Here is a 23,778-nt window from a genome sequence, read left to right as displayed (position 1 = left end):
CCTGCCATTAATTATGATTTGTCCACTCACCAGGCGATCCCCGCGGCGTATCTGGGCGTCCTAGCGTTGTTTTGATATCAATAGCGTCCAAGTCAGTCGTAAAGTGGAGTTGATTTGGGGCCAAGTGTGAGCCTGTATTTCCTGCATCTAAATAGCTATTTTTCTTCCCTTTTTCGCCAAATATCGCCGTAATCTGATCCGTCAACATCCAGCCGAGTGTTATTTTACCCCAGGCTGTTTCCTGGACTGCACAGGGATCAAATTACCTCAAACGTGATCTAGGTCACCAAGTCTCGTGAAGTCCCGCGATACTTTCCTGTCGACTGGCCAAATACAGGCAGGACGCTTTGCGGTCGTGGTTTTAGCGTAACCTATGTGGGGTTTGGCGTAACCTATGTGGGGTTTGGCATAACCTTCGTTATTTCGAATCCCACATAGGTTACGCCAAACCCCACATAGGTTACGCTAAAACCACGACCGCAAAGCGTCCTGCCTGTATTTGGCCAGTCGACAGGAAAGTATCGCGGGACTTCACGAGACTTGGTGACCTAGATCACGTTTGAGGTAATTTGATCCCTGTGCAGTCCAGGAAACAGCCTGGGGTGAAATAACACTCGGCTGGATGTTGACGGATCTGATTACGGCGATATGTGGCGAAAACGGGAAGAAAAATAGCTATTTAGATGCAGGAAATACAGGCTACCACTTGGCCCCAAATCAACTCCATTTTACGACTGACTTGGACGATATTGATCTCAAAACAACGCTAGGACGCCCAGAAACGCTGCAGACATCGCTAGGTGAGTGGCCAAATCATAATTAATGCCAGGAAATGGCTCCAGGTTCAGAAAAACCGAAATTCTCCTTTAAGTTTGATGAGTTTTAACTACAAAGCAGGCAATGCTATCAAAAAAATAAATTAAGTAAAAATATATACTTTCTTACCTCAAAATTAGTTTTTTCCTCCTAAAATTGGCTGTATCAGCCACAGGCTGCTACTTCCTCACATGTGGACTAAGGACTAAACTGAGCATGTGCAGAGTGAATCAGGTGATTCATAACTTGCTCGTGATTGGAGGAATGGAAAGTGTTACAACTGACCCATGTTACAACTATCCCTGGTCTCCCCTACTAGTACTACTAGTAGTAACTAGTACTACTAGTAGTAGTACTACTAGTAGTAGTAGTAATACTACTACTACAATTGCAGTACCACCACTACTACAACTAAAATAGATTCAGGCATACTGTGGAATCTGATAAAAAAATATCTCGTTCAGGCTCATGTTTATAATGGTGCCATTTCTCAGCTCGCTAAAACAGAGGATGTTTGTCCACAAATGTAAATGAATCATAGCACAGGAGGCATTCAACATGATTGTGAGGGACTCCCCATCTTATAGAGTGATAGATTCAGCCATTTGCTGTTGGCTTACATGGCCGTCAGGAGCTAAAGTGCCTTGTATTCAACATTAATCTCTTTGCTTTACTGTAACTAAATCCAATAATGAACGGGTGCAACCAGCTCATTCATCAAATGGACAGCAGCAATGCAGGGAGAGATTGCCATAGGCCCATAACTGAGATAAGAAGGATGTAGGTGAAATGACTTTTTCTCCGGAGGAGAATGAGACTGACATCAATGCTTGAAGGGAACAGTGTCATCCACCTACTGTACAAGGCTCAATTATGTTGCTGTTGGAGAATTGACTGCCACATATTACATTTTACAATATTACATTTAATATTAAAAGCAATCCTAGTGCCCAGAGATCAAAAGAAAGCACTGCCAGGAAAAGGATTTTTGTTGTATACATTTTTGTGGATTATTTATTTATGTATTTATGTATTTATTTATTGTATGAAAACCTCTGTATGAGTACTGGTGTGACTGCTGTTTGAGGATGTATCACTTCAATAACATATTAGTGCGCACACAGACACACGTTGGGTACCTGTGGGGTGGGAAAACTCAGTTGAATAATTTGAATTGTATCTGTCTCAAGTTTTGTATTATATTACATCATCTTGCTCTCATATGTGAAAATGTAAGTTAATGAAGGATCACAGATCCACAATACAATGCTAGAGGATGTAATATGTGTGCAGTCATGCACGTTTCATGTAGGATAGTTGGTTGTATTGATCTTTACTTCATTGTTAATGTTTATATACTGTAGTTATAGTTAGCCTGTTTTCCAAGACACATTACAGTGTCAAATAAAAGCAACAAGACTAGGTCAAAGCCTAGCATATCTGACCCATTTGTATACGTACACCAAGTCCGTTTAATAGAACATTGATGATCTTCGTCATGACATATACCTGGAAAAACATTGTTTCCTATCTTTTACTGTAACACAGCTCAACAGTAATGCAAAAATCGTTAGAATTGCAGGAAATGCATTTAAAATAGTAACAACCCCCCCCAAACTTGTGTTGCAAACCCCCCCCCCCCCCCCCCCCCCCAACAACCCCAATGTTTTAGATACAATGAAATCACTGAACTGATGTTGTCGTCATTCATTTAATAAGTTCCATTTCTGTCTTTCCTACTAGGCTTTCAAAGTCCAAGTTAAGGTTTTCAAGTACAGTAGATGCACAGATCCTTGTGAGCCAGCAGAAACTGCAGTGCTGGTGCTAACTGTAATCTTCTGCCCAAGTGAAATCTCCCGCTACACAGCCTTGGCTTCTTATAAAAGAGTTTTGAAGAATAATTAAGATACTGTGGGAGAGCATCTTCTGTTTCCCACTGCGCAACAAAAGAAAATTAATACATACAGTAGAGGACAGGGATTTCTCTTGAGAGATGGAATCAAGGCGTTGCCTTTGTTTTGGTCTTGGTTTCAGAGGAAATGAGTGGGGAAGTCAGCCTCAGTTTGTGTGGATGTGAGATTGGGAACACTGCGGGGACAGTCTTCACCTCAAATGAAAATCATGCCACACAAAGCAGACAGACAGGAAGCAGTGCTTTTCTGTTCTTTTCAAGGACAACGCAGTGCACGGTTTCATGTCTCAGAATCCAAGGTCACCATTCATACCTCCCAACTGTCAAAACACCCACACACTGAATCATCTTCATTGCAATTATTCAGTTTGGAATAATTTCATCACGCAGTGACTTTTAGCGCACCTCCAATTTTAGAGCAGTCACTTTATGACAAGCAACAGTGAAGCATGGTTTTTAATTTAATTGAAAATCCCCTTGAAAGTTACCCAATAGAATGCGCTGTTTGACAAGGAACATTTTCACAGAAATAAACATGTTTTTGCTACTATCTCTGAATGATATGACACAACAGTGACTCAACCTATATCCACATCTGGAGATCTACTTGCTTTTAACTATACACGTTTGTGTGCACATGATAGCTGCCTTGCATCGATAAAATGTGGCACAAACATCCAATTGGACTCAAGGATGAACTGATTTGATTTTGTTGATCAAAGGTCAAAGTTCAAGGTCAATGTGACCTCACGTCCATCCCATTCTCTTTAATGTGATATCTCAGGAACGCCCTGGAGGGAATTTCTTCAAATTTGGCACAAACGTCTACTTGGACTCGAGGATGAACTGATTACAATTTGGTGGTCAAAGGTCAAGTTCACTGTGACCTCACGAACAACGTTTTTGGCCATAACTCAAGAGTTCATATCCTAATTATGACAGAATTTCACACAAATGTCTAATAGGATAAAATGATGAAGAGAAGTGATGATGACACATTATATCCAAAAGTTCAAAGGTCAGCTTCACTGTGACATCATAATATTTTGCTTGAGAAAATGATCTTGGGTCATAATACAAAAACGGTGCATGGCGGACACCAATAATTACATTTGATTTGGACCCCAAGATACCCTCTTCACTTCCTCTTCCTGGATGACAATCAAGACAGGAAATCTCCTGTTCCTCTTTCTTTGTTTATCTCAATAGTTTAGCTAATATTATATTAATATTAATATATGTGATGAAGGTCTCTATCAGTCCTCTGTGTAAAAAAAAGAAAGTCTTGAGTGCAGACAGCATGTTTCTCATCATACATGTCAATATGATATATGATAACTTCCATTTAGCAAAAAAACAAACAAAACAAAAACAATGCCTTGCATGAGGCGGTTATTTCTAGTTTATGTATACGAGTACGATGATCCATCCAAGTGGCCTATTCAGCATGATGCATCTAGGGGAAAGAAACACCATAAAACAACGCATACCTCCTTTATTTCTTTTACTGGATGCCATGCCTTTACAACATACAGTAATCATGTGAGTCAATCCTAATCTTTGAACAGTTTCCTTCTTGACCGCAGACAGTCCTGCTTGTCTAGAAAAAAGAGCGCTCTCACTGTGCATGGAAAACTGTTATGGTACAGCAGTTAAATTCACTTCTACAGTTCTTTACATCACAACTCGGTCACCACAATAAAACATTGGCATTTTACGTGTCTGTAAACAATGGATTCATACAATCAATCTCAACGTCTTCATTTCTGCAAACCTACAATCTTGATGTAAATTTGAAACAAAATGGCAGTTAATTTGAAAACCTTGCACTTTTCCAAAGTTAAACACAAATAAAACAACTTTAACAACTTTGCTTATGTTTAGGCAAGTAAAACAACTTGGTTAAGGTTAGGGTTAGGGCTTGGCAATATAACAAAAAACATTAAATGTGACTTAAGTTTGCACAATGCCCCCCCCCCCCCATCCACCTCGACCATAACACCCTACTGGCCACCGTGCTACTCCAATAGCAGACTACATGACGTTGATATACACGTCTAGAAACGATATGCATCGTAGTTTTGGTTCAATACAATGTACAATGGCAACAATTTATTCTGGTGACCAGGCTGTGAACGTTGACATGGATGATTGGAAAGGAAAGGAAAACTAAAAATGAGAAGTTCACTAAATAAACAGACTTCTAGACTGAGAAAGCAATGCTCTTGAGTCCAAACGAAACCCATGACAAGATCTGTGGTGGAGGAAAACTCAAGTAAGAAATAAAAATAAACAAAGAGATGAGAGAAGTATTCAGGCACTTAGAAATTCTCTCCGGTCCTTGGCTACACTGTGCTGCGTTACAACGTACATGCATTTTTATAGTCTATTCTTGATCCCGTCATGAGAAGTATGAGGTCGCCTCTACAAGACAAGGTTAAGGACATTGTAGAACATTCAGTCACAACTAATTAAAGGGATTTCAAGTATTTCACACAACATCAACGTTCCTATTTACATGTGATTCTAGTTTGCTCTAGCTATGTATTCTCATTGCGTATCCCCTAACACATTATTTTAATAGTCGTTAATGTACAGATTCTTGCAGAGAAAATGTCAAACCATGAATTGAAAGGAAATCTCACAATGTGTCAGCAACACCCACATGTCACTAATTGTGTGCAGGGTTTCCTGTTGGTTATCATGTAAATTAAGCCCAATATTTAAGAAACGAGCATTTGGGTGAAAAGCTCATTTCATGTATCCATAATGTATATTATTCTTTCCTCTGTGGCAGTGTTTTACTGAGCTCCGCTGGCTGTGATGGGAGGGAAACCATTTGAGAAAATGACAGCAACAATTTTCTCTTCACCCGTTGCCTGGGACATTACTGTACGCAGTGTTATTAAAGGGAACTGCTGCATGCCTCTGAGAGTCTGAATACACAGCTTGAATAGGGGTTGTTTGTGTTGATTTTTCATTGTCAAAAGTTATTATAATCTATTGTCCACTTGTTGGAGAATGTGTCCTCCCTCTGACGGGCCCGTCTGTGAAACTCACCTGATGGGCTATAGGCCTATAGGCTTTCCTTTTCAAGAAAGAATGAGAATCTTGGTAAGAATGTGTGTTGTGAATGGGTAACAACAGCAACATCATCGACTCTAAAGGACTTGAGCAACCACAAAACACCTACAATAAGAGTCCACTGAAACTGACATTTAGCCAAGATCGTTGTGCTTACTTGTCCGGCGATGAGTACAGATCTACAAAAACTGACTATGCTTGACAATAGTCGACTAAAGACAACAAGGACATACACGGACTTCACAAACCAAAGGAAGAATTGTACTGTACAGTGCAGCCACAGCCTGTCCATAGTTGTAAACTGTATATTCCAATACGTTCAATAAAGCGCTGTACATTCCCCATGTCCATTGTCCACATTTTTTAAGACATTCTAGAATTGTTTTTGACACACAGGCAAGAGGCACAATTCACAGAATCCATATCCTTTGAAGGGACTGTACACCAATAATGTATTAATGTCCTGAAAATGTAATTCAATTTGCATCAAAAATGTAATAAAACCTAATAATGTCATAACTTGACCAATAATGTCATAAAATATCCTGAATGATATTGCAATAATATTTTTTACTGATAAAGTAATACCTTTTAGTTGTTGTTGTTTATTGTTTTCAAAACTGATGATGTTCATTTTCAGTCCAGAGTTCTACATTTTGTGTTTTAAGAAATTAAGAATGAGAATGTTACATACATTGTATTTGAAATTTACAGTGCAGATTTTGAGCACTATAGCCTACAGCCAGGTACAAGGGCGGAAACTCAGCGATATACTCAGGGAACTAACTCAGGGAACTACTCTGGTCTTGTTGAGTGGGTGATGGACTACAGTACTGCACCTCCTTGGGAGAACATAGCAGGTAGGATGGGCTTCTGAGCAGCACTGGGGACCCCAGGTAACTGTTCCCTAAACCTTCCTCTTCACTCTCTATACCACAGATCTCAAACAAAACACTGCCTCATGAAAACAACCACAATCCAACAAAACAACTTTCGATAAGACTTCATTTGAAGGGGGCATACATAAGCATTCATAACACCTACATATACACTACATGACACCTGACATAAACATACATAACCAGTCATTAGCATTTGTCATAAAGGCTTATTATGTCACTTTAAAAGTTAAATTGACATCATCCTCTATATGTCCAGTGACATACATTAATGGTCAAAGCTTGTACTCTGGTCTAATGAACGATCATTGCACAACGACCAATCAACATGAGCAGGTTCATTTCCCATTGATAGGGATTTTAGTTTAATGCATCATTGCCTGAAATATAATATTACAATATCAGTCAGGACATTTTATTACATTAATGGCCAAGTTATTACATTCTTCAGATTTATTATATTTAATTCACATTATCGGTCAGTCAGGATATTTTATTACTGTATTGGTCAAGTTATTACATTATTGTATTTATTACATTTCCAGGAAATTATTACATCATTGGGTGCTACAGGGACACTTTTTTAATATTCTGGATTTTATTCTTCTATAGGCTAATTCTTTACCCAGCATTATTTTTTCTGCATTCATATTTAAAACCAATGGATGCCATTAGCTACAAAATGGGGGTTTGCTTGCAGCTAGCAGTACCAAGTTCGATAGTAATGTTAACAAGATTTTTGGGCAACTTAATAAAGGGGAATACAACTTTTTCACACAATGTGATAAGCACTTGGTGAAGCAAAATAAAAGACATAAATTAAAGGTGCTACACGTAGCGTTTTAAACATCAATATATATCATCAAATTATTGTGGTATCTTGGCATTGTCATGTCTGTTTCCTGCCTTCTGCCCAATAAATGCTGGAATAGGCTCCACCACACCCTCAATAGGAATAAGCAGATAGGGAACATGAATTATTGAACCTTGTGTCTCAAAAAGTATGATTTATTTATGTGAAAGAACAAGTAGCATCTTTAAATGAAAAAAGATGCAATCCAAGATTGGTCCACAGACAATCACATAGAGGTTTTTGTAAGCTTTGTGTATATGAGCTTATTTTGTAGAGTTCAAGTATTTCAAAAATATTAAGAGCAAATGCAAGCATGCATTTAAAACATCCACCCCTGTAAACATGGATCGTAATGATTTTCTGTAGTTAGGGCTATTTACTGCATGGGTATACTCTAGTGTAGGTCAGGGCTACTCTAGGTTGGGCCCGCAAGCCAAATCAGATTTCTATGTAGGTGGTTTTGGCCACCTACATTGTTACAAAATGGCTTAATTACAAGGAGAGAGAAAAAAATCTCGATATGGTGGAAAAACTCAGATGCCATTTTCGCATTAAGAGAAAAAAAATCATTATCATTTAGATTAGAAAAAAATTTGGTCTGCAAATTTTGCATGCCAGGACCAACAGTTTAGAATTAAAGGGGAAATAAGGTTTTTACTGACCCATAGCACAAAATACCCATAACATATCTGCAGGGGATTGATAGAGTTTTGATCAATACCAGTGACTCAATGATTATTTAGCCAGGCACTGAAATTCCTGGCTTCCAAACCTCACTTTCTGGCCTGTACACCCGTTTAGAACAAAAACCCTCTGCTTATTAGAATCCCAAGATTCTCCCAGATGCTATTGTGAAAATGTTGTCTGTATTCTGATTTTATTGCAGCATGTCAATTACAGGCCACTGTATCTCAAGGCAAACAGGGGTGGGGGGCTGTGGCAGAGATTGGTGTAGGAGACGATGAGTTCTGCCAATGCTGTTGCACTTCCTCATTGTCCTATAGCTCTTTTGCTATGTTTTGGAATTGGCTGTGTTGCGATATTAAACAAGAAATGGTCGGTAGAATACTTGCTCTATGGCAGTCATGTCTGTCCTACAGCTGCCCCAGAACCCTGGAAAATCTGCTTACTTCAAGGGGTAGGCTACGGGCCAAACATCTCAACAACTCAAAGTACATCTTACGGCAGTGTGTGTACTAAACACATCAAAACAAGTGCTCTGCAAAATGGGGTCCAAGTTGTTGTATGCCTTAGTGTTTTCTCATATTTTCTTTTACGGATTTCCCAGATTTTCATCTAAAAAAGCCATCGGATCCTATCAAAATTTAAACCTGAGATTCAGATTTTTAAAACTTTGTAAGCATTTTTTTTTTGGTTGTGTAGAAAAGACAAAGTTTATATCTGACCAATTCTGACTGGGTGGCTTCCACGGTTAGAATTCAAATTCCATTTTGAACAAACTCTGGTAGGACATTGGCAAATCTTCCCAAAATAGAATAACTTCTCGGCAGGTTTGACCCTCACATCACCTTAAAGTTGGAATCAGTAAACACTAAAAATGTGGGTCCCACTACAACTACATGAATGTGTTGGTGTTCATTTAGACTCATGTGGAACACAGTCACGTGGACATTGCTGTCAGACAACAGTGCTTATGTCGTCAGCCTCGTCAGGTTTCTTGGGCTTGCTGGGGAGAGACTTGAGGTATTCCAAATGGCGTCGCGCGTCTTCCTGGTTCTGACGGACATAATACACCACGTACGAAATGACCATGGCAAACCAGCCAAACATGGTCACCAGCATAGCGTAGTCTGTGGTCCGTTTGGCCAGGTTACAGAGGTCGGTGTCCACCGCCAAGAAGGGTCGCCCCTCCTGGTCGCGGAGCTCCGAGCTCCTGCACAGGACGCGGGCGGCGGCCTCGTGATTGTGGGCCATCCCGCCGAGCGCCTGCTGCAGGGCACAGTCACAGTGCCAGGGATTGTCGTCCACGATGATGCGGGCCTTGAGCCGAGCGAAGGCATCCTTGTGTACGCTAGTGATGCGGTTGTGGGAGAGGTCCAGCACCTGCAACGTGGCCTCCGCGCCACTGAAGGCCCCTTCGCCCAGAGTCTCCACCGCGTTGTAGGAGAGGTTGAGCTCACGCAGGAGGCGGAGCCCGTGGAAGGCGCGGTCGGGCACGGCGCCGATCTGGTTGTGGTCGAGCCTCAGGAGGACGGTGTCGACGGGGAGGCCGAGGGGGATCTCTTTGAGCCGCGACTGGCTGCAGGTGACGTTGAGCCCGTGGAGGTGGGGGTCGGCGCGCTGGCAGAGGCAGCCCTTGGGACACATGCTGGCCGAGGGGAAGCACAGGGCCATGAGGACGAGGCTCTGGAGGAGCAGGCACATGGGGATGGAGCGCGACAGCCACACGTCCAGCACAGTCATACTGACCGGACGTCGGCAGCATCCCGCCCGGGGCCCCGGCACCACCTCTGCTCCATCACGCACATCTCATACTGGAGAGCAGTGCTTACCGTCAAGCCACTGGAGACGGAGCAGATGTTACCATGCTGTATTCAGTCCTGAAACAAGATTACGAGAAGAAAGTCAAGGTGATGTACTAATCCTGCTGATATTGGCCTTTTATTAGAAATCAGATCTGGTCCAGTCAGTGTGGTCCACCTCTGATTATGATGCAGTTTGTTTGATATTTATTGTAGAATTAATAATTGAATCAGAATAGAATTGATCATACTACACTATGTCTATGGGGAAGCCCCTAACCTGAATCAATGAAACACCTTCATCAGCTTCCACATAAGTATGGATCGGATGACATTGTTATGATTAGTATTATTTACCCTGGGTTTTAATGGAGAATTTTCGTGTTCCATGGTCTATGCTGTTTCAGAGTGATATTGGAGCAAAAACACTTGACTTTTTGCATAAAAAGGTGGCTAATTCACACTTCACACTTATCTCTAACACATTCTATTGTCACAGTGTGTCACAGGCTCAAAGCAGAGGAGATGGCAGCACCGCAACCTGGAGTGAGAATAGTCATGGATTTGTTCAACTCCTACTGTGTATACTCCTGTATACTTCTCTTTTATACGTCAGTAAACATTTGCAAGTGATTGCTGTGGATTGATACAACACAATAGTGATTCAACCTATATCCAGTTCATGAATGCTTTTACGTAGCCTGATGTATGGATGTGAGTTTGTTTCTGTTCATGTCTGTGACTGAGAGAGGGAGACAGCAAGAGAAGAGAAACGCTCAGGCAAGTCTCATACCGGCAGCTTCAAAATGATGCAATTTATACTCGATGTTCACGATAGCAATTTACTAGATCCCACGTGGAACAACAAGATACATTGATTTTATGTGATACAATATATCGCACTCCCCCCTACATTTATGGGTCTCGGGAACACACCCGATGCTGTTCTCGCTGCTCCGGTGTTATGCCGAGAATTGCATCAACACCATATTTTGGGGCTGTTCTCACTTAAAAACAGGGATGCAAATCTCAGCAGGTACAAACCACCAATACTTGCATCCTCCTCCATAAAGCCAGGAGAGACCCCCAGGCCTCGAGGTCACCTGTACCCGGATCTTAAGCACCAAAGTCAGCCTCCATGAGCCAGAAGAGAGCCCCAAGTATGGAAGTCACCTCGACGTGGATTTTATGCATCAAAGTCGGTCTCCATGAGCCAGGACAGACCGTCTGGCCTGGAGGTCACGTCTACCCAGACAATTATATCATTTTAAAACAATTATGTTTCCATATAAATCGTTAAAATATGCTCCCATGAGGTGGGGATGCATTTGGTGGCAGGGGTGCAAAACTCTGCATAACACCAGCCAGCCTGCCAGCAAACAGTCCATACAGTACATGGCGTGCAGAGAATGCAACATTTACACTCAATGCACTGCACGGGTATTATGCTAGTAGAGGAAGAACTGGGTAGTTAGCATAAGCAGTGATGGCTGAACAGACAAAGAACAGAGCGCCACCTACAGAAACATATAACGCCACCTACAGAAAAGCCAAGGAAAATGACGTTGCAGTAATGGACACATTAATATTGGTATGGCATTATCAGAAGACGTTCATGAGACCTTGAGGAGGAATGTAATGTGGGGTGGATCTGAGGGGGGAATCTGTGCTGGTATGCAGGGCTCTTTAAGCCTGGGAATGGACAGGATCTGAAAAGATAGTCGTCGTCTTCTTCTCTTACATTTATAGATCTTACACATTTATCTTCCCCTGGCAGAGAAATGGCACTAACGTCCGCGCGGACGCAGCAGGTGGCCGGCGGCGGCACTGATCTTATATCCTGTGAGGAGGAAGAGGAGAGGCGAGGGAGCATCTGTGTTTTCTGAAGGCAGTCTGCCTACAGAGCACCGGTGTCTGCTCCCAGGCTCACATCATGCTGCTTATCCAGCTGCCTCTCTCTGCCGCCCGCGCGCGTGCGAGAGACAGAGGCAGAACCTGTGGTGCTTCAGAGACCAGTATCGTACTGGACGGATCAGAACCTGTGGTGCTTCAAAGACGAGTATCGTGCTGGATGGATCCATTACAACCGGCTCTGTGCTTATGGGAGGTGTGCTGCGTGCCGTTGACATGTGGGTGGATCATTAACTTAATTAAAAATAGTTTCTTTAATTGAATGACATCTAGTGCAACAGCTGTAAGTGGAGATACTGTGCTGTGTTGCAAACATTCTGAGCTCTCAAATGTAATTTAAATAGGCATTTGGACCCATTAAAATAACTTTAAAGGGATACTCCACTTTTTGGGGAGTTTAGTCTCATTTGCCACACCCCCCCCCCCCCCCCCCCCCCCACATAACCAAGATACACCATGCCTTACCGGCCGGCACTGTCCGTGCGGTTTACAGTGAGCTACAGTCGTGAAGTTAGTTAGTATCGCCATAGAAGGGAGGGTAATGGTACAGCTGTTAAAAATCTGTCAAAACACACATCTCACGGCACCAAAATACATGTTCTGCTTCGGGTACTCACCACACGATGAAATATTAATCCCCAAAATGCACATAATCGGTCTATTTGGAAGGAAAAGACTCAAAAGAGGTAGCCGGCACTACTTTCCAAACATGGCCGCCGACCTTCCAAAAAGACTGATTATGTGCAGGAAATGGTGTGAGGCAGCCGTCACATCACCGCTCCCTCACTCACTGGCTTGCTCACTCTGCTCTGCTAGCCGTACGTTAGCCAACTAGCCAGCACACACACACTGCAGCTAACATGACTGGTGCCTCAAATTGTCAAGACTGCTCTTCAACACAACTGCTAACAAAACTTTCAAGCTACAGTAAGTAGCTTGCCAACCATATCTGTGTTTGCAACCGAGTCGCCCCACTGAAAGTACTTGCGCCCCCTACCGGCCAGAGAGGTTGTTGAGCATACAGGCATAAACGTACACAGAAGATTTTAGGCTGATTGATCCAGAGATGAGCTGTCTGAAGACAGACAGACAGACAGGCAGACAGACAGACAGACAGACAGGCAGACAGACAGACAGACAGACAGACAGACAGACAGGCAGACAGACAGACAGACAGGCAGGCAGGCAGACAGACAGACAGGCAGGCAGGCATACAGGCAGACAGACAGACAGACAGACAGACAGGCAGGCATACAGACAGGCAGGCATACAGACAGACAGGCAGACAGACAGACAGACAGACAGACAGACAGACAGACAGACATGCAGGCAGGCAGGCAGGCATACAGGCAGACAGACAGACAGACAGACAGACAGACAGACAGACAGACAGGCAGGCATACAGACAGGCAGGCAGGCATACAGGCAGACAGACAGACAGACAGACAGACAGACAGACAGACAGACAGACAGACAGACAGGCAGGCAGGCAGGCATACAGGCAGACAGACAGACAGACAGACAGACAGACAGACAGACAGACAGACAGGCAGGCATACAGACAGGCAGGCATACAGACAGACAGACAGACAGACAGACAGGCAGACAGGCAGACAGACAGACAGGCAGACAGACAGACAGGCAGACAGACAGATACATGCACACACACAACTGAACATGATCTCCTCCCTGCTTTGCCTGGCGCCGTGTGGTTACCAATAACATAAAAACAGCCACTCCAAAATCAGTTAAATCCATTTTGATATCAAAGTGCAAAGGTACACGTGACCAGCTAAGAGCCGAGGCCAATGTTGGTTAAAGTTATACAGGCTGATGGCTTGTGGAATAAAAGAGTTTCTATATCTAGCCTACGTTTATTTTATTTTATTTGTTGGTACAAGTCTCTTTCCCTGGCTCAGGTTACTGCTGTGACTGAGTTTGGAGTGAAGAGGAAGGAAGGACTATCCTGTGGAATGTTGTCTAATTCTTGGAGGATGAATTTGGTGTAGCGGGTGGTGGCTGTCTCTGTCAATGCCTATGCTTTTACCTGCTGTCCTGATTGGTCGTTGCAGTCTGGCTTGGTCCTATTTGTGTGTATATACCAAGCACACAGATGAGACCAGAAGACAGAACACTCTGAAGTACTGATGTGTAAGACATTTGTAAAATCAGGTTGACATGAAAATGGTTCAGTTGGTGTAAAAGTACATTATCTGCTGCAGTTTCCTGATGTTTGAAGTGGCACAGTTCCCAAAATTAAGTTTGGTGTCTGCTGTGACCATTTCTACTCTTTCGCTATTGATTTTTGTAGCAGGCAGCGCTGTTTTGTTTCTTCTCAAATCAATTTCCATCTCCTTTGTTTTCTTTAAGTTCAAATCCAGGAAATTGCACCACGCACCACTGTGCAAAAAGCTGCCGTCTCTGATGCTAAAAGGTCACATGACCTGCAGTCATACACAGAAAATGCTTTCCTTCACTCTACTGCTAGTGAGAGAAGAGTGAGTTTACATTCTGTCCATCAGCAAACATGCAAGACAAATAGTTGTGTGTGTGTGTGTGTGTGTGTGTGTGTGTGTGTGTGTGTGTGTGTGTGTGTGTGTGTGTGTGTGTGTGTGTGTGTGTGTGTGTGCGTGCGTGCGTGTGTGCGTGTGTGTGTGTGTGTCATTTTAGTGTCAGAATGTCCTTGTGGAAAATGAGCACAATGTTTGTTTTTATGACTATGGGGGTGTAATAATCTGTGATCACGTTCACTCCTCAGCAGAGGACCTGCCACAAGTCCCCTAAATGGGCGTGGCCACGGCAGTGACTGGAAGTTGGGGTGTCTCGCTCTGAACCTTGCTGATGTTGTCGAGAAAATGTTATGGAGAAAATGTATAGGCCTATTTAAGAAGCGTTATGAAGCAGAGAGGGGAAAAATGCAAGTAGCATAGTAGCAATTCAAAAGTTTACATAGTAGGACTGCAACTAACTACCCATTGTTTTTGAGGCGTTCCGGTGGCTCATCGAGTAGAGTGCGTACCATCAGTCCTTCCCACAGCAACCCGGGTTCGAATCCGGCCGGGCCTGTGGTCATTTGCTGCATGTCCCCCCCTCACTCTCTCTCCCATACTTCCCTGTCTATCTCACTATAACTGTCTAATAAAGCATGACAATTGTCACAATTATGACTTTGTCAGACTTTCCCTATGTCTCCTCAGGTTCCTCATGTTTCACTGTCTAGGTCCAGCAGCTCTATGTTAGTCTCCTCCAGTCTGTGTCTTGTTAGTAATCACCCAGCTGTTTCCCATGTGTAGTCACTTCCCTCTGTGTATTTAGGCTCCTGTTCCCCTCTCAGTCTTTGTCTGGTCCTCAGCAAGTTTACTTGTGTTCTGTCCATGTTACCTGTCATTATATGTTACCTGTTGTTATGTTGGGTTTACTCATCATCCGCCTCCTGCTGTTGTCCTGCAATTGGGTCCTCTACACCACTCACCTTGACAGTACAACCAGACCATGTCTGGACCCAGCTGACAACATCACCCAGACACCTCAAGGCCTGTCTACTCCCCGATCCCCTGTCTTCCGTGTGGGCTGCTCCTGTGTTGTGTCTTCGGTGCCAGCCCAAGGGGTGGCGATTGGATGCCTTTGGCAGCTCCTGGAGGAGGTACATCTGCAGCCCTGGTACCTCTCCTCGAAGCACCGACCGGGCGCCGGCTGTCCAGCGCTCCTTCGGCCCAGCCTCAACTCCTCCACCTGTCATGTCGCATTCAGTGGTCGCAATCGCAGTCGGCGAGGCCGACACATCTCACGGCGGGGCCATTGCTGTTGGGTGGAATGAGGCTGTCTCCTTTCCGGGTGGCAGTGGAAGGTTCCTAGGGTCATCGCTTCTTCCCTGCCTGTTTTCCTGCCTGTCTGCTGGACTGTTCCTTCCGTGCCCCCTGCCCTCTTCTGTGACTCCGCCGACCGGCTCGGGTGTTTGTGGGACGTCAGGAGCCGTCCCTTGAGAGGGAAATACTGTCACGATTGTGACTTTGTCAGACTTTCCCTATGTCTCTAGTCCCCTCAGGTTCCTCATGTTTCACTGTCTAGGTCCAGCAGATCTATGTTAGTCTCCTCCAGTCTGTGTCTTGTTAGTAATCACCCAGCTGTTTCCCATGTGTAGTCACTTCCCTCTGTGTATTTAGGTTCCTGTTCCCTCAGTCTTTGTCTGGTCGTCAGCAAGTTCACGTGTGTTCTGTCCATGTTACCTGTCATTATGGTATCTGTTCTTTCATTAAATATATCCAGTGTTAGGTTTATTCATCATCCGCCTCTGGCTGCTGTCCTGCAATTGAGTCCTCTACACCACTCACCGTGACAAAAATGCCAAAAATCAATCTTAAAAAACTATTGTTTTCATTGTCGATTATTAATCGATTAATTGTTTGGTCTATAAATGTCCGGAAATGGTTAAACAATGTCTATCAGTGGTTCCCAAAGCCCAAGATGACATCCTCAAACGTCTTGTTTTGTGCACAACCCAAAGATATTCAGTTTACTGTTACAGAAGTAAACAATCCAGAAGATAACATTTAAGAAGCTGGAATCAGAGAATGTTGACCTTTCCCCCCCCCTAAAAGAAAATAATACAGATTAATCGATTAGCAAAATAGTTTGCGATTAATTTAATAGTTGACAATGATAACTAATCATTAATCATTGCAGTTGTAATCCAGGTTCTCTGCCCTTTTGTTGTTCTGTTTGCCACTTTTCTGATATTACTGAGTCTGATCCTGTGGTTTTTTGAGTTCTTGACCCCACTTGACCAGTACAGTGTGTCTGTTACATTGTTATTTGTCACTGTTAGATTGTTATTTATCACCGTTACATTATGTTATTTATCACTGTTAAAGTTAAGGGAATCAGAACGCAGACACTAAAATGTATTTGTCATTAGCCCAAGTGTTGATATATGTTACTACAGTATGTTATTACTGTCTTCTTATATAATGGTCATCCATTCGGAAGATTTATGTTTATATATTGTATACATTTCTTGCTTCGTGTTCATGAATGGAAGCTATGTGGGTTCATATACTTGTATTGTTTATTGTTTACAGAAGCACACCTAAATAGACCCCAGTGCTAATTATGTCCATGCCTATTATTATGCCTAAAGAATAGGGTATAGTGAGTGACATGAAGATCCACTCTTTGTCTTGTGTCCTGGCCGACACCCAGGGGCGAGTGGTGGTGCCATCTATTTACTAACCACAACAAGCAGTCCTTTACAATCACGCCAGAAATCTGGATTCAAACAAGCTCTTGTCATTATGTTCTATGAGGCACACTTGCCAGCAAGCAAGGAAACATTCCACCCGGCTGATTTTTGTAATGGAGATTGGCTAATCGGTCTCTCCGTGCAATAGGGCAGTGGTTCTCAACGTGGGGTCCAGCGACCACCAGGGCTCCTTGAGGTGATTCCAGGGGGTCCCCAGGAAATTGATGAATTGTTCAACTTCACCATTAATTCATTTACAAGGATATTCTGGTCATAGGTCACTGTTATTTCTCTACCTACAATACAGATAGCCATGGAATGCTGGCCAAAATCATATCTAAAAAGGTAGGCATATATATCTAAAATAATATGATCATGTTTGGGGTGTCACGGTCTGAGAGACAAAATCTCACCAAACAGGCGACTGTGGCCCTAATAATGTAGTAGGCTACTAAAATGATGGGTCCTCATAAGAAAAGGGTTGAGAATTACTGCAATAGAGAACAGAACTTAAACTCTTCTTAGTGACCGTCAGGAGTGCAGCAGCATTTTGGACTATATGTGTGACCATGTATGTAATAACTATCTAGCCTATGGCTATATGTCATAACAATGTAATAACATATCATGATAAGCATGTGAGCCTGGGCCTTGTTGGGGCTGCCCTCCTCGCCTGGTGGAGGGTGCAGCTGTCGCCCTCCGTGTGGAAAAACCTCCCTGCCATTACAAAACTATTTAATATCTGCATGTTTGACATCCATTTAAAGCTCAGCTATCATAGTGACATGTCTTTGCAAACATAGCCTGGCTCCCGTACAATGAGGTTGGGCAAACAATGTAGACAAGACTACAATTAGCTACCTAAATAAACAGTCTAATCGAATCAGCATCTCCAGTACAGTAGCCTACAATACATCTATTGAACCGTTCTGCCGTTTTGGAGAACGTCACGCAAACTCCATTCAATAACCTCGCATATTAATGTGGACTTAGATTTAGGCATTATTGCACTCCCTATAAAATAGGACCCAATACATTTTCTGACTCGTTAGAAGCCACTATTTAATTCGGCATACATGTAATGCACCAAGAAACAATTGTTTCAACAGAATTTCAACTTTGGGGATTAGTTATCACTGCACGCTACCGCCCTCCACAGTGCATTTCACTGGAAGAACGTTGTCGAAATAACAGGCGAACTGTTTCTAAAAGTTGAAATTTTAAGGCGATAAAGGGCTGCTTTGATTATTTGATGTATGCCGCATTGAAGAGTGACTCATAATGACCCAGGCGAAATCTTGAGTCATATTTTATGGGTTGTGTAATTTTGCAGAAAAGCAAAGCCACATTTTTGACCGATTTCTTTGGACGGAATTTGGGTTGACGTTGTCTCCGTGCAAGAGAGAACGTCACGGGCTACCGAGGCTACCTACCTGAACTGACACCAAATCAAGGCTTAATTGTGAGCCCAAATAGGCTACAAATACCGATAGCCTACACAATCTGTAAAAAAAAAAACATACCCAACAGCCAATGCCCAAGCAAATGATAACCAATAAACAACAGTCTCTTTTTGCGAAAAGAGCTTGATAATTGGCAGCAAGAACACGCAGGAAAGCCAGCATTAAAATAACATGGCAGAGAGATATACGGTATGAGCAACAGCCTTGGCAGCAACAGGCGACACACGTTATCTCACCTGCAGTAAGAAGAGTCATCTGCTGCTGAATCCAACCCCTTCACATCCTACACGCTCTCAGTCTCCACACAGTGGCTGTGGACCGCCTGGGCACTGTAGTGTAGTATCCTCTCAGAGATGCATCATGCAGAGAAGTCGCAGTGTGAATTCACATCTTTACCTTTCAATATAAAACACTAGACAGGAGTGACGGGAGTGACTGAATGGGGAGAAAGGGAGGGGTTCTCACCATCAAGCTACAAATAATTAAAGGCAATAGTATTTCCGATCTCAACTTTCAAAATAAACCCAAAACCCTTGCGTGTGTTTCGATGGCATTAAATAAAACAAACCCCTCTTACATTTTCAACTACCCAATGGAGGGCGGTCCTACGATCAAGCAAGGCCAAAAATGAAAAATGACAAAGCAGTATCATTTTGCATTGTAATGTATTACCTGTTCATAATCTCTCGAGACAGACTTTCGACTTGCATCGAAAAGAGAAAAAAGAGAGACAAATATATATATATTTTTTGTTTAACCGATGGGTTCCCAGATTGCCTGTTCACTTGATAATTCTGTTGGATGTCTGTAGTTTTCAAAGTGACTTTTATATTTCTGTCCCTTACACACTTGTCAATGTTGCTGCAATTCGTTTGAGTTGATACAGATTACTAATTACCCTAAAACCTCTACCTCATTATGTGTATAAGATTTTGCAACATAGATTTTTGTTCATTAGTAGCCTACTGCAACATGCAAATGAAGAATGCCTTTTACACATATTGCAAGTGAGGCAGGGAATGCCCTCACTTGTGATTTGTGTTGTAAGCTGTCAAACCTCACAAGTTCTCAAAATACCAATTTTAGACTAGACAACTTGGGGTATATCTGTTGACTTGTAAAAGTTAAATTACCCCGAATCAATTGTCTGGTCTTCCATATTATGGGACCCTGACTGAGTTCCATAATTGTAGCCTATTAGACATATTATGCAAGATGCCATATACAGATATTGTGCCAAAATTACCCACAGAAAATCTCAAACACCCAATTTATACCAGACAATTTGGAAGGATGTGTATTATCTTGTGAAAGCCCCTTTTTACCGTTACAGTAATACGATCATAGGTTTAGGGTGAGAGCCTTTATTTTGTAGGAGGAATCATCTAATTTGTGGTATAACTCTGGGTAACTACATTAGCTTGACACAGCAGTGATGTTCATGTAGACAGCAGATCAAATGAATTGAAAATCATCATGGACATAGTTGTGTGTGTGTGTGTGTGTGCGTGCGTGCGCTGTGTGCTGTGTGCTGTGTGTTGTGTGCAGGGATGTATTACTGAAGGGGCCTATCGGGCTCAGGCCCAGGGGCCCATAACCCAACCTCTTCGCAGGTCCACCGTGTCTTGCCCGAGCCTGGGATGAAATGATCCCTGTTAGACCTGCCAACGTAATAACAACATCCCACAAACGTAATAAATCACAAACATAATACAAATCTGCAGCTTTTAATGATGATGTAATAATCCCACTAACCAGGGGCGGACTGGGATCATAATTCAGGCCGGGCATTAGATACCAAGCAGGCCAGGCCGATATGGCCCGGTGCGCGTGCTGGCGTCGGAAGGGCAGCGGCGAAAAATTTGGGCCGTTTGAAGCCCAATTTGGGCCGTTTGAAGCCAGATTTGGGCCGTTTGAATCCAATTTGGGTCGTTTGAAGCCAGATTTGGGCCGTTTGAAGCCCAAGTTGGGCCGTTTGAAGCCCAATTTGGGCCGAGTCCAATTTTACAATGAGATGCACCCACTTTAACCCTGAATAAAGTAATAAAACCACTAGTAAACCAGTAGGCGGCGCCTGGCCTGCTGTTCAGTGAGTGGCCTGACTGCGGGCACAGGCCAGGCCAGGCCAGGCCACCGGGCATTTGCCCGACGTGCCCGATTATGCAGTCCGCGCGGCCGCGCCTGCCACTAACGTAATAAGTTTCCCAAAACGTAATAGCAGTTGCCTACCACAAACATAATACGTCATTTCCCACAAACGTAATAACTGTTAGGTTTGCACGGATTTGTTATGTTTGCAGGAAGGTGAAGATCTTCAGTTTTCAAAATTGTATAACTTCCACAAATGTAATAAATCACTATAGGCTATAATGAAAATCTGCATCTTATACAGTTAGTTAGTTGCTATCTCTAAATGTAACAGCTCTCACCTTGTCCTTTAAGATTCTTGCCTCTTTATACTGATCAAGTGTTATTGAAATGAAACGGCATTATATGAATTGTAAGTGTAAATTATAGCTGCTGCACAGCAGTGTTGGGGCCAGGCATTTTGAGGAGGAACAGAAAGAGGAAGAAATTAAAGGAGGAGGGAGAAGAACAGGACGAATGATAAATACATGATGGCCCATCAGCAGAACTGCCCAGACCATAATTATAATTAAAACAGCTTTGAAATGTGTCTAGAAATTAGACATAAACCAAGTCAGTTTTTAGGTTTTATCATTTCAGAAACCAAAAAACAATCTGATGAAAGTCTGTGTACCGAAACGTTATTCTTCTGCCTATTAAACGTTTTAATTGCAAGTGAAGCAGTCAAGAGACAGTGTGCGGGAGTCCTTCGTTTCACTTCACTTGGCTCTGGCCCTTCTCCTATGCACCTGTCGTTTTTAGGTGTGCAAAAGCTCTGCTCCAACATTTTAGAAACTGTAATTAAAGTTAAAGTGACTTTTTTTTAAAGGATTACCTTAAAAGAAATATGTTTTTTAGGAAACCTTTTTAGAAAAAGTTTTTGAATGGATTTTCAAACTCATCAGCAGATTTCTGCAGATTTTCCACAACACAGGGCATAAATAATGTCCACTCTTGAAATGTTGCATGAGAAAAACAATCTACTCTATACTTATTGAACTTCCATCTTACATTTCTATTAGCTGGTAGACGGGTGCACAGCACACTTAGAGAGCACTTAGACCTTTGAAACAGGTGTGATGAACATTTCAGCTCACAGGTAAGATGCAGTTCATCATCACAGGAACTAGTAATGCATTCTCAAGCCCACTACAGTTCATCCTATTCCTATTACTAGAGAACAATGGCCTGCATCGAATAGAGGGGTGAGACATGATGCTTCTTTGATATGCTTTTAAAATTCCTTTCTCCTCCTCAAGCAAAATGTTGGAACCATCTCTCGGAGGCTACACAGAAAATCATAAAGAAAACTAGAAAGGTGCACTCAGTAGAGTGCACTTCACCGCTATGCCTACCATGGCCAAACCGAAAGCCAACAACAAGCAGCTGGTAGATGTACGTGTTTGTCCTGCTCTCTCTCCTCTCCTCTCTCCCCCCCACAAGGGGATGAGAGAGGGGAATCTGATTGGTTGTGTAGATCTAACGCCCTGACCACGCCTGTGAAATAATTATACTAATCCAGCCCATTTCACCTTTGTGCCAAGCCTTTGTAGAGGGTTATTGTGCATTTGGCTTTAATTGAGTGTACCTGCGCTGTCAATCCTGTGTTATTGAGACAGGGCCCCAAATTAGCACAAGCCACCAGCCAAATGCTGGTAAAATATGCAAGTGGCTGGCTGGTAGATTTGCTTGACTCACCAGCCCAAAAAACCCCAATGGTAATCTATTGAGTGGCTGGTAAAATGTGAACATTCACTAGCTATTTGGCTGGGCAAAAAAGTACATTTTGGAGCCTGTATTGAGATGTGAATTAATCTCTTGTTATTGTGCTGTTGGCTTTGAGTGTTCAGGTGACTGTGCTGTAAATCCTGTTGAGATGCAGGTGAATGTATCTGTTAGTTATTATTCTGGCCTTAATTGTGCACATGGTCACTATCAGGGGGGCCCTTTTATGCATCCAGGCCCACCGGCACGTCATGTCATAATCCGCCTATTGTGTGTGTGTGTGTGTGTGTGTGTGTGTGTGTGTGTGTGTGTGTGTGTGTGTGTGTGTGTGTGTGTGTGTGTGTGTGTGTGTGTGTGTGCGTGCGTGTGTGTGTCAACTGTCAAAAGGACCATCCCAAGAACTGTACAAGCAGTTTTTTACGTATTTATTTTTGTTTGTTTATTTTTGGATATGCCCATGTGTCACAGTTGCATCTCTCAGTAATTCAGAAATTAATTGGTTATGGCTTGTCATATCAGAAGGGTCTGGTTTGCTGATGACATCATGCCACTCATTCACATTTTGTACATTTGGATGATACATGGCAGAAAGTGAAACACCCAGCACACACAGCACCTGTTCCTCTCTAGACAGTTGAGACACAATCTGCTCATATAAAATGTCTCATCCTGCTCGCCAGAATACATTTTTTGGCATGTGTACATTTCTGCAATCCATGGATACAGTACATAGAATGTCAATGTTTCTTAACCAAAAATATGTTGTATATAAACATTTCCTGGCCGGGGTGGATGCCCTTTCAGAGAGCCGGGTTCGCGTCCCAATTCTACATTTCAACTGTAAGTCATATTTAACATTTTTATTATTCAAACCTAACCCAAATCACTAACCTAACCTTAACCAAGTTGTTTTAGGCCTTCTTGCCTAAACATAGCCTAACCCAGGGGTTCCCAACCTTTTTTGGCTCGTGACCTGATTTTGACGTCACAAAAATCTAGGGACCCTAGACATTCAAATTCCGGTACACTGTCGATAATATCATCAGTGACATCGTCAGTGATGTCAGATGTATGCTTCTTTTTCCCCTCAGAATTCTGACTTTAATCAGAGAATTCTGACTTAAATCTCAAAATTCTGACTTTATTTTCAGAATTCCGCCTTTGTCAAAATTTTGATTTAAAGTTATAATCTCAAACATTTTATTTAAAAAAGTCACTATCTGATAGTGTCACAAGACTGTGACTGATAGCACATAGAGGTCACGT

The 23,778-nt window shown here is 42.7% G+C and overlaps 1 protein-coding gene across 1 annotated transcript; it reads right to left on the bottom strand.

Annotated features, from left to right (window-relative positions):
* Positions 1 to 9,202: 9,202 nt before the first annotated feature.
* lrrc3b (leucine rich repeat containing 3B) lies at positions 9,203 to 9,988 on the bottom strand (the record flags this gene model as incomplete). The annotated part of the gene is made up of 1 exon (XM_083646938.1): positions 9,203 to 9,988. The coding sequence occupies one exon, from the start codon at positions 9,986 to 9,988 to the stop codon at positions 9,203 to 9,205; it is 786 nt and encodes a 261-aa protein (XP_083503064.1).
* Positions 9,989 to 23,778: the final 13,790 nt, after the last annotated feature.

This window comes from Poromitra crassiceps (genome assembly GCF_964638095.1).
Source record: "Poromitra crassiceps genome assembly, chromosome: 11".
Classification (NCBI taxonomy): domain Eukaryota; kingdom Metazoa; phylum Chordata; class Actinopteri; order Beryciformes; family Melamphaidae; genus Poromitra; species Poromitra crassiceps.
This window is presented reverse-complemented; position numbering and strand designations above follow the sequence as displayed.